This window comes from Schistocerca americana, chromosome 1 (genome assembly GCF_021461395.2).
Source record: "Schistocerca americana isolate TAMUIC-IGC-003095 chromosome 1, iqSchAmer2.1, whole genome shotgun sequence".
Taxonomy (NCBI): Eukaryota; Metazoa; Arthropoda; class Insecta; order Orthoptera; family Acrididae; genus Schistocerca; species Schistocerca americana.
Genome location: NC_060119.1, coordinates 706,486,880 through 706,499,123, shown reverse-complemented (window position 1 = coordinate 706,499,123; position 12,244 = coordinate 706,486,880). Strand labels below are relative to the sequence as shown.

Sequence of the window (12,244 nt, the reverse complement as noted above, 5' to 3'; positions counted from 1 at the left end):
AGCATAATGATGATAATTACATACTTGCAAAGAAACACATCATTCACTGTTCATACCTGCTGCACATAACCCACAAATGGTATTGCGGGAGGGAGTGAGGAACACAACAATATACACTTGCACTCACCTCTGGAGTGTGAACAATATTACCCATGCCCTGTAAACAATATCAGCCATCTGTTGCATAGCCTGTTTTGGCATATGACCATGTCTGTAAACTGTGTAACTTCAATGCCATCAATAACCGAAACTATCAAGACAATTTGGGTTCACAAATATATACTAAGGATTTTTTGCCCCATCATTTGGTTAATGTAGCAAACTATCTCTTAGCTGTTAAATTACTAATTACCTGTTTCTCCAACACCTCTCTCTGCATATCCGGTGTAGAAAAATCACGGTTGTAATCTAATCCACATTCTCCAATAGCTACACATTCTGGATTTGATGCAATATCCCTTAAATCATCTAAATAGCCCTCTGTCCAAGACTTTGCATCATGTGGATGTATGCCTGAAATTTAAAATTAACTATTACAATCAGATGACGTCTTTAAGGGTAAATTAGAATTTAAAAAAGGGAAAACAATACATTGTGGTTGCATATCCTGCTCCTGCTCTCTCTCTCTCTCTCTCTCTCTCTCTCTCTCTCTCTCTCACACACACACACACACACACACACACACACACACACAGTCTCTGGCTACTGAATCTGGCCTCAGCAGTGAGAGAGGAGAGTCCATAAAAATGATTCTTATTAGACATATGTAGCTCCAGTCTGAGGATATGCAGCTCCAACATGACCACACAGCATGCAGGTCACACAGCACAAGGTACTGTAAATCACAAGCAAGGCCCCACAACACACACGTAGTGTGGACGTGCACAATGGATTCCGCACTGAGAGCTTAAGAAAGTACTTGATAAACTCTACATATGAACCCGAAACATTTTAATAACCCCTTCATTCTGAGTCTAGGAATTATGATCACAACCACAGGTGCAAACATAACAAACCAAAAACACTCCTTCATAATGAAAACTGGCCACCTATGGCTAAGTTCAAATATATTAACATGATATCAGTAACCCCCATCTCTCAGCAATACTGACTGGCTCTGCCAGCTACAGTTGTTGCATAGCTGAACATCGTGCTATCACAGAGAAGTTGCAAACATGTAAATCAGAAACAAAACATAAATGATAATTTACACTGTGCAGTCAATTTTACAATCAAATTGACCTCTCCAATAACATTTCGTAACATTATTTGCCCAGGAGTCCTTATTGGCAACCATCAACAACAGTAACTTCCCCACTACTAATAATCCAGGTATGAAATGTCACTGCTTGCAGCATATTCTGCTAACAACCTTACCACTCTCCCGGACTGTCAAGAAGGATTTTTTCCCTGATAACTTGCTGTGGAATTTCTTAAACCTGGCCCTATACAGCTACTGTTGAAAAGTTTCTGTGCACTATCTCAGGTGGGACCATATTAAGAGCTGATCCCCCTCAGACAAATGGATATCATCACAAACCTGCATCCTGTGAATTCAACTGTGGCAAAGTAACACTTTTGCAGAGGTGACAGTACCCTTTTCTGTGATGGTCACCTCCCAAGAGGGGCGTCAAGGGGCTCCACTTCTTGTGGCAACACTTGGTCATGAGCTGACATGGAAAGATAGGATGCAAAATAGCCAATCTGTATAGCCAATGATGCAATGATGTTTTTATTTCAATAGTTGGAGAAATACAATATAATTAAATGTAACAACATTAACATACTAAGTGATAGAGTGCGATCAAACTGAATTTTGGGAGAAAAACACTTCAACAGCACTTCCTGCTTTTGCCACACATTATCATTTTCATTACTGGGTTACAGTGTGTTATTGGACTATCACCCTCCTAATCTCTGAAATTTTGGGTGTTGTGACAGGCTGACCAGTAACATGCCCAAGGACTCTGCTAGGTTGGACCATTAAATAAAGGTTATGGTATCAAACTGACTTTTAGCGCAGTTTACACTATAATAAATGCACTTTTCCATTTTTAACCACCCTCCATCATAAAACTAAAAGTCTAGGGAAAATTCAGAAAGCCTGTAACAAACTATGTACAAGTACCCAGTGAATATTACATATCACATTCACTGGCTTTGTCAACTCAATTGAAGTGTCACCTTCCAACATAACTATACCTCAGGCTATGCCACAAATCAGTCACCACAATGAAGTTTCTGCCTTTCTAGATGAAACGATTAATAACAACTCAGCATAGACTGTGCAAAAGTCCTGTATATACCTACACAAGTAACTCCTGTAAACAACAAAAGCAGAAAATGAAGAGTGTGTCATCCACACTACGAACGTAATTCATGTTATTCTGGCATAACTATCAATACTTTTGATAACATCATAGATAACATTTTCATTTAAAAGGCACACATGTGATTTTTTTATAACACTTATAAAACCTTCAATATGCAGCAAGAGCAAAATCTGAATGAAAGTCTGCCCACAAAAATTATCATTAAGTCATATCTTAGTGGTATGAAGAGGTATCTACAACAGAACCAGCGAAAGAAGTACCTGACAACAGGCAATGCTGTTGCCAGCTCTCAATCGTAAATTGTAAACTGTTGCAGGTGAAAACAACAGTTGTCTACTGAGCTGCAATAGCACTTAAGCATTGCAACGGGACTAATACAAAATCATGTTGTGTGACTGGTTGAGTAAGACTCATGAAGCAGCTGCGCCAAGCCCACTGCAACTATCAGGGAGCCGGCCGGTGTGGCTGAGAGGTTCTAGGCGCTTCAGTCTGGAACCGCGCGACCGCTACGGTCGCAGGTTCGAATCCTGCCTCGGGCATGGATGTGTGTGATGTCCTGAGGTTAGTTAGGTTTAAGTTCTAGGGGACTGATGACCTCAGATGTTAAGTCCCATAGTGCTCAGAGCCATTTGAACCATTTGAACTATCAGGGATCTTCTTTTTCTGCCTCTACAATGGTCAACAGCTGTTCACTAACTAGTACGTACTATCCCATTTGTTGCCTCCAACTGGACAGGGAGACACGTTACCAGCATCTGCGCTCTACTATGAACACACAGTGTGTGTGTGGACTGACTTTTGTAAAATTTATCCCAAAGGTTTACATTGACATCGGAGTGGATAAGACAATTAATCAAACAAACTTCTTTCTATCATGGAAAAACTATGAAATTTCACTTTAAAGCAGGCACGTCAGATACTGGATCTTTACCTAATGTAAAGAGCAGGTTCTCTTAATTTGAAGGCTCCTACTCAAATTTCAGAATGATGGTAGCCCAACATACATGAGGTCATGTTATAGCTGTAACACATTATCAGAGCCTAATGACCTACATAGGAACACCTAGTAACTTTGCCTGAATCACTTGTCAGGAATTATTTTTTTAAGCTCATTAATCTATTAAGTGCAATTCACTGCCTTCACTTTCACACCATTATGCTCTCAATGAGCCATGACCCCTGTCTACACAATGAGGCAAAATGGTGTGAGACAGCAAATAAGTGTTGTTCTGTGCATGTAAACTTTCAGTGGTTTACTGAGTGACTAGTTTATTTAGAACCTCATTTGTCTTGGTAGCCAACTGTAGTTGTCATGGCTGAATGTATGTGCACATGCACTATGCAATTTTATTTAGTTATGACATCTAGCTGTTTAATAAGACCAATTTTCTGCACTACGAAGGACAGAAGTGAGAATCACCGTGGCATATGTAGTTGGGACAATTGTAACAACTGTCAAGTCTACTCAAATAAAGGACACCTGAAGGATTAGAAATAAATGAAGACACACCTGCTTTCTGTTTCAAGGCTATGTTTTCAGCGATGCTGTCAACATCCACAAAGATGATGATTTTATTAACAGAGAAACAAGCTACAACCTTGGCATGGTGCAGATCACCACTGGCTAAGTGAAAATAATGTCAACTACAGAGTATGAACACAGCATTAGAATGAAAGTGTAGATACTTTGCAGTTTTTTGGGCATTACAGAAGTGTCCGATTCCAATCATTTGCTTTAACCCATGATGTCATCAATATGGTGAAAACTGCTACTTCCAGCATATACAAAATGACAATGACACGAACAAAAATAAAGAAGACACAATAATGGCTCACTCCGAAAATAAAAATGAAACTAATAGGACAACCACGGAAAATTGTTCATGTAGTGCAAGCACATGCAAAATATACAACAGTAAAAGAACACCACACCATCCCAAAACAAATAGTATAAAAAATTTAAATTACAGCATTCTGCTATACCAACAAAACCACGTGAATCGGATGTTTCCCTTCACCTATACAGCTCAAGTGCAGCTATCAATACTAAATAACCAACACCTACAATTCCAAAAAGTGGAACCAACCGCCCCCCCCTTCACCCCCCCCCCCCCCACACACACACATTAACTTCACTGTGATATCCACACCTAATGGAAAAAAAAGAAGGATCTTTCCAGACAACAACCACCAAACTAATCAGACCTAACAAAAAAGAACCTTAATCACTAACTATGACAACCAAAACTCAAATGAACCCAATACCACAAGTTAAACTCAGCAAGTCCACATCTGCCACAAGAGTGCGCCATCAAATACAATAGCACGACATCTACAATCACAACGAACTCAAAAACTCCATGCTGTAATGACGTCTCACACCACACCATTATGTCATGAGTCAAAGCAGACGGGTGAAATCAGATGCTTATGCTGACCCAGTTTTTTTGTATTAGCAGTACACCCAATGACCTAATTGGATTGTACTATTACCGTTGTGTCACAGCTATAGGTCACTGCTTGGTTTTGGCACATTCTTGTTTCACTATATCATCATTCTCGTAACCAGAAGCATCACAAAATGAATGGTCCACTGTCTTGAGGAAAATATCTCAAATGTTTATAGCAGACATTGTCTGAAACCGAGATTATAAACAATGAAATGGAATTACCTGCTGTTGAATACAGTGTGCCAGGAAATATTCTTGTAAGGCGAAGGGCTTCCTTACTTGAACGCAGTGACGTGCCTGTAACTATTATTTTTTGAACACCTGCAACACAACCAATAAAGTCTTATTACTATCACAATTCAATTAGTTTTCAAGATAATATTTGCCTGTTCTGCTGAAACAAATTTCCTGTTTCAGAAAGCCATCCAAAAACTTTACACAAAATATTCATACAGCATGTCATGGAATTTGTCACGTTTCATGTTCTGCACCCCTCCCTCTTCCCAATACCAACACCATATAAAATCAGCAGCCACAGAACAGCACTCTATAAAATTAGCCAATGCACTGCCAGGTAGTTATGACTTTTTCCCACAGTGAAGCTTAAGTTTATTTACTTATTTCTTGAAGGCTCACTTGCCAGTGATGTAGGATTTGTCACCATAATGCAATGGGGATGACGAGCTCAAAATATATTGGTACATGTAGAATATGTATCAATGTTTTCATCATGATGTCTTGGTCTTTCTGAAGGAATTACTTGGATGGAATTATTTAGCAAAAATATAGAAAACGTGAACCAGGGTGGCTGGATGAGAAAATGACAACCTTCCGAATGCAACATTTTTTTTAACAAACTAGATCTATTAATGAGACTACATACTGTACTGTACATTGAGAACTTATTTCTACAATTAAAACCTCTTATGAATGGTGTGTTGTCACACTGTGAGTGCTCTGAACCCAAGTAAAAGCAGTTTAGCAATAAATAGGCTGCCACAGTCTTTTTAAAGCTCACTACTTGAAGATAAGATTTTTTTTTTGTTTTTGAGTAGTCTGTTATAGTTTCGTTCCTGTATGATATATACTTTTTTTTTGCATAATGTGGTGTTGCAGTAACTAGGAAAATGGTTTTCTTTAGTCAGTATACTTTTTTCGACCCATTATGTAAATGCTGAGAGAGAGAGAGAGAGAGAGAGAGAGAGAGAGAGAGATATTTTTATATATTTTCTGCTTCTTTCTTGTTTCATTATTCTTGTAATTGTCTTTTGTTTCTGTAAACTGTTTTGGTCTGGTGTACAATCCCCAGAAAATGATACTGTACTTCAGTAATGATGTACATGAGCAAAATAACTTTCAGTACCGTGTTGTTGCAAAGAATTCTTTCTTCCTTTGATTCGACTGTATACACAATTTGAACTTGTTAACTTATAATATAGAATTTGTTAGCTGCTGGTACTCAAACTGATTCCGCAAAACCTTCCTAGATATAAGTATCATGGCTATATAGAGAGTAATTTCGAAATTATATAGAATATTTCGAAAAAATATGTAAATAACAGCTAACTATTTACGTATAATCTCATTCTACGTCAATCAAAGGTGTATCCATTAGAATGTGTTACGTTGTTCACTAAAAATTTTAAAATGTGCTGTTTTGTGATATGCAACGGCTGGTACTCAAGTAGTATTTTAATTATTTCGTGAAGAGGCTTATGAAGCAAAACGGTCAGGATTCAGACACCTGCGTTTCATACGTCTTACACTCCCCAACTTACGAGAACTGTCTCTCACCAATATCTAACTACTTAACACAAGATTTATAACATCGATGTACTTGAAAATCAACATACAATTAAAAAAATGTTTGTACAGAGTTTTTAACTGCAAATAACCGATACTATATAGATTCGCATAAACAACTAAATACGTAGTTCCCACACTATTATGACGTGCAGGCAAATTACGCCTCTTAAAATTCAATTATATTTTTAAAAAAGACAAAGTACTGTTTTCGCATGGAGGTCTCAAATAAAGGGCATGATTAACCAATATAAATACATCTCCCGAGTCATATGTTATATATATATATGTACTAAACATCATCAAATAAACGCACCGGCGTCTTTAGCTCTCTGTACAACGGAATCCAAATCCCTGCCATACTTTTTATTGGTTAAGTTCGCACCAATATCAATAAGAATGTAATTTTCGTAGCACTCTTGGAGCGGAGAAGTCACAGGTTTCTCGCTGTCATTTTTGCCTTCAGTAGCATTACCAGAATGTGTAGCCATTATACGATGTGGAACGGATTACAAACCGTAAACCTGCCCACAGCAACACCCTCAATTGTTCTACTATCTACACTACATGACTCATGCAGCGATGTTTACAAATTATCAAAGACTTACGCACATGTAAATGTTTTGACTAATATGCTCTATTGTCAAATCTCGTCTCAAATAAGGGTCATAAAATTCTTCTACCACGTAACAAGGTACATTCCTTGTAATTTGATCGCGTTGCAGAGGGAAAAATTTAGACCCCGAATTCTTTTAAGTTACTTCTCATCATGATAATCTTTCCGCATAGAACTTGCAGATTCTGAAAAGCGACCAATTGACGGAAACAGTGTGAAACTCGCAATACTAAATAATCTGGTAGAAAAATGATTGCCGAAACGTTCCGTATTTAGTTTTCTCATACTACGTTCATGTTGGAAGGACTCTTGGTGATAAATCACTGCTATTAGATTCTCCTCCCGGCCCCTGTCTCCAACCAACCTGACCACCAAAGACCATTTGAAATGACCGTAGATGATTATTATTATTGTATACTACTGTTCTTCTACATGGCTGAATTTTTCTGTAGATTACTCAATAAAAACGTATAATAATATTGTGCTAGATACAGTCAGATAAGAAACGTTCGACAATCAAAATGCTGCTGATTTATTTAACGATAATGGCAAGACGGCACCAAATATACATACGTTGTGTTAGCTCCAGAATTGAATACAGTATCAAAACACAGTAGAAAAGTGCTTAATGTGCAACAAATGCGGCGTACATCACGATAATACGTGTGTTTCGTGTTACATTATTAGAAAAGTCAGCGAAAGACGTAGTATGCAACAATAGTATGTACAACATCAACGTCGTACTGCAGAATAAAATATCAAAAACCAGCAAAAAGTACTCAGTGTGCAACAATAACAATACAACGTATGTTGTGATAATGAACATTATTACAGAAGTCGTGAAAAAAGTAGTAGGCAAACAGAAAAACATAACAGTGAGATAGAGTGTACACCATCAACCTCGTACTACGAAAAACGCAAACAGAAAAACATAACAGTGAGATAGAGTGTACACCATCAACCTCGTACTACGAAAAACCAAGTTTCGAGTTGGTCATGGGTCACTACTACCGTGAAAAGAAAGCAGGCACGGCCGCTCGACAGGCGGCCGTGAAGCAGGGGAAGGTATAATGTACATAAAATGTGTATCATTATAAATGTGCGAAAGTGAATCCAAGGCAAAAAATTTATAGTCGCGCTGTGATAAAGACGGTCTCAGTAAGAAACTTACCGACAACGACTGTCCAGGCGAAAGCATTGCCTTTCTAATTGAAGAAATACATGGATTAAATCACAAATGAGTTGAATGTAAACTAAAGCAGGGACATGAAATAGGCACAGAATTGGCAATCAATACGACTGCTCAAAATCTTAGTCATAATGTTTACAGAAAGTGTAAGAAAACGGTGAGAAATGGTGCCTGTGTACTGAATGTGATACTGTGGTTCACTATCGTTGTGGGAAGATTGATTCCTCATTAAAAAGTGATGGAAAATACACAAAACAATGGAGATGCGATTTTTCCAGGCATAAAACAGAAATAATGGATAGGGACAACGCTACATATGAACCAATTGAACCTGATAACAGTGATAGAGAAGGAACACACTAAGCCCACATAAACAACTAGCTAATTAAATTTACTAAAAACATTTAAAAGTCGAGACTGTATAAATATATCTTTATTTAACACAACCGGTTGCGACAGACTTTTTGTCATCTTCGTATCTTAAAAAATCTTTTTGTTGTGAATGGTTCATTTTAAGTTGGACTTAAGGCAAAGTTGTTGTCAAAAAAATTTTTAATACCTGAAGGTGAGAGCAAAGTCTGTCGAAACCAATATTTTTAAATAAAGAAATATTTATGTGACCTTGTCTTTTGAATCTTTTTAGCAAGTTAAACAGATAACTCCTTCTGTCTTCTTCAAATGAGACAATTCAATCTAGGTCATTACTATTTCAGGTGCAAGTAGACTAGACCAGTCAGACTGGAGAAAAGGTGGTAAAGAAGAAATTGTTTAATTGAAAAACAAATGCAAACTCTGGCACTAAATAGGTCTTTCGAACCTCTATCAAACTTAATCAATCACGAGAATCTGACAGTATGCCAATAAGTTGCCAGCCATTCTAAGCCTTATTCCTGCAATACTAAAATGTATACCTACGAGTGCATGCAGATAGCTATGGAAGAAATGTTGCTTGAGTGATGAAAGAAAAGCATCTCCAATATGTTACAGGTACTTTTTAAACCAAATTCTTGTATCCAGGATGAGGCAGTAAGAAACTCTGAGTTGGATGCTGTTCTTTACTGGGACAAATGATGTGGCTAGAAATGAAATGAGAAAATTTCAGCACTCTCTAAGTGAAATATTGTATTGTCTAAGAAACGTTAATTCCGCAGTTTTCTTCAGTACCTCACTGACATGATCTATATGGTTATGTGTCAATGCAGAAGTTAAAAAGCATGTGAAGCCACATCTAACATCTGTAAAAACGTAAAAATGTATTATTTGTGTATATAAGTAAATCAGGAACTAGATTCCATACAACTTATGGACATTGTTTCAATAGTCTCGGTACGAAATATGTAAGGGAAACAATGAGGAACTTTCTAAAAAAGTGGTATTAGACTTTGGCACTAATCTGTATGCGAGTACTTGTAAGTCACTTCCATACATGGAAATGGAAGCAGGTGTACAGGAGCAGGGAAACTTGAGTCGCTGACCAAGCCTAGTCCACATAAGGCTAGGTCACTTCCAAATGATCATGACCATAACCATGCTAAAAAAACAAGACCTTTTAGGCTAAGTGTTAGGACTGACTATATCGAGAAAAAAATGTCCCTAATCTATCAGAAAATAGTCAGTGAGAAACAAACTCCCTGCGCTGGAGATACTCTTAGAATAAAATTGTTGTGAAATATTTTGTCTGAATGAACAATGACTGAAGTAAGAGGAATGTAGCTTGTACACTCCAGCTGGCTCCACAAGCCTAACTGGTTACTATGGATGAGAGAAGATGAAGGTTGATAGTGTAGCAATGTTCGTCAAAGAACAGTTGTCCTTGAAAGACAAAGTAGTAGATAATAAACATTTAACTGCAGAAGGAAACTGAAGCTGTTGCTATCCAATTCCCTGGTGCAAAGTGATTATAATTTCCGCATATTACCCATCCACAACAGAGTTTAAAGCCTTTATGGAGTGCATAGAAAATTTGTTACCGGTACTATCATTACTCTTGAATATAAGACATAGAATATTAATCATTGGTGATATTTATTTAAATGTCTTAGAGGAAAAATTCTTAGACTAGACTCTTTCTAGATACTCTAAGGTCACACAACTTTCACAGTCTGAATGATAAACCTACCAGACAAAATGCTTGCTTAGATTTGTCATTTCAGATATACATAAAAATGAGACTCACTTGAAAATCATTAAGTGCTTGCTATCTGACCATGATGACCTATTCCTGAAACAGTCCAGAGTTGGAAATATTCACAAACACGAGGCTGAATCCAGGGCAATGAGACTACTGTATGATGTACACATAACAAATCTCAGATATGATCTGAAACGTGCTGGCTAGAGGTCAGTTCTCAATTTGTATCAGTCCTGTTGTGAAGTACATGAAAATTTCTTGCATACTGTAACTTACGCTCATACCTTCAATAAATGCTGCACTACTTCAAACACCAAGACTACTTGTGCAGAGAAAAACAGGAAAGGACACATAACTAATTGATACACTCCTTACCTGCAAAAACTAAAAATACTGCTATTCTAAGGCAGCTTGGAAAATAGAGCAGAATCTGAGATAAAAAAAAGCACACTACCTATTCCTATTAGTTCAGATTAGCTTAATCTCAGCTTTTCCAATTCATGGAAATACACTCATAATGATGAGATAGTAACCAGTAATCACACAGAACCAGCCTCAAGTTGTCTTGCTGCATGCAAACTTTGAAACCAACCACCATAGTAATGGTGAGTTAAATGGAAGTCTATCTCCCCTAAGGATATAGCATATTCAGTAGCAAAGCCAAGAAAATGAAGACTAGTATGGCCTTTTCACATTTATTTTATAACAAGTTGTAGGAATAATAAGCCATCCCCTATGCTGCATTATAAGCTGGATGGCTGAGGAAAGTACCTTGCTGACTGTTTAAAAGTCAACTGTAATTTCACCTTTGCACAAAAAGTCCAAGCAAGGGGAAAACACAGCCACAATATTTCACAAGGGGCATGCAGCTATACTGTATGGTTAAACAGTGACAGAATCCTCTTGGGTTAAATATTCTGGGGGTAAAATAGTCCGCCATTCAGATCTCCATGTGTTGACTACGAGGTGCATGGTTTCATCAGGAGAAACAAAACGGGCGTTCTGTAGATTGGAGTGTGGAATGTTAGATCCTTTAATTGGGCAGATAGTTTAGAAAATTTAAAAAGAGAAATGGAGAGGCTGAAGTTAGATATAGTGAGAGTCAGTGAAGTTCTGTGGCATGAGGAACAGGACTTCTAGTCGAGTAAATGCAGGGTTATAAATAAAATCAAAAAGGGGTAATGCAGGGGCAGGTTTAATAATGAATAAGAAAAGAAGAACGTGAGTTAGCTACTATGAACAGCATGTTGTTGTTGTGGTCTTCAGTCCTGAGACTGGTTTGATGCAGCTCTCCATGCTACTCTATCCTGTGCAAGCTTTTTCATCTCCCAGTACCTACTGCAACCTACATCCTTCTGAATCTGCTTAGTGTATTCATCTCTTGGTCTCCCTCTACGATTTTTACCCTCCACGCTGCCCTCCAATACTAAATTGGTGATCCCTTGATGCCTCAGAACATGTCCTACCAACCGATCCCTTCTTCTGGTCAAGTTGTGCCACAAACTTCTCTCCTCCCCAATCCTATTCAATACCTCCTCATTAGTTATGTGATCTATCCATCTAATCTTCAGCATTCTTCTGTAGCACCACATTTCGAAAGCTTCTATTCTCTTCTTGTCCAAACTATTTATCGTCCATGTTTCACTTCCATACATGGCTACACTCCATACGAATACTTTCAGAAATGACTTCCTGACACTTTAATCAATACTGGATGTTAAC

At 37.7% G+C, this 12,244-nt stretch overlaps 1 protein-coding gene across 1 annotated transcript in view; it reads right to left on the bottom strand.

The window, feature by feature from the left end:
* The window catches only part of LOC124609885 (3'-5' ssDNA/RNA exonuclease TatD), a 62,410-nt gene extending 55,246 nt beyond the window's left edge, over positions 1-7,164 (bottom strand). Inside the window, exons 1-3 of the mRNA XM_047140110.1 lie at positions 6,903-7,164; positions 5,006-5,104; positions 353-513 (exon numbers count right to left, since the gene is read on the bottom strand). Coding sequence (XP_046996066.1) covers positions 353-513; positions 5,006-5,104; positions 6,903-7,077 — 435 coding nt within the window. The 5' untranslated portion in view covers positions 7,078-7,164. The remainder of the gene's footprint in view (positions 1-352; positions 514-5,005; positions 5,105-6,902) is intronic.
* Positions 7,165-12,244: the final 5,080 nt, after the last annotated feature.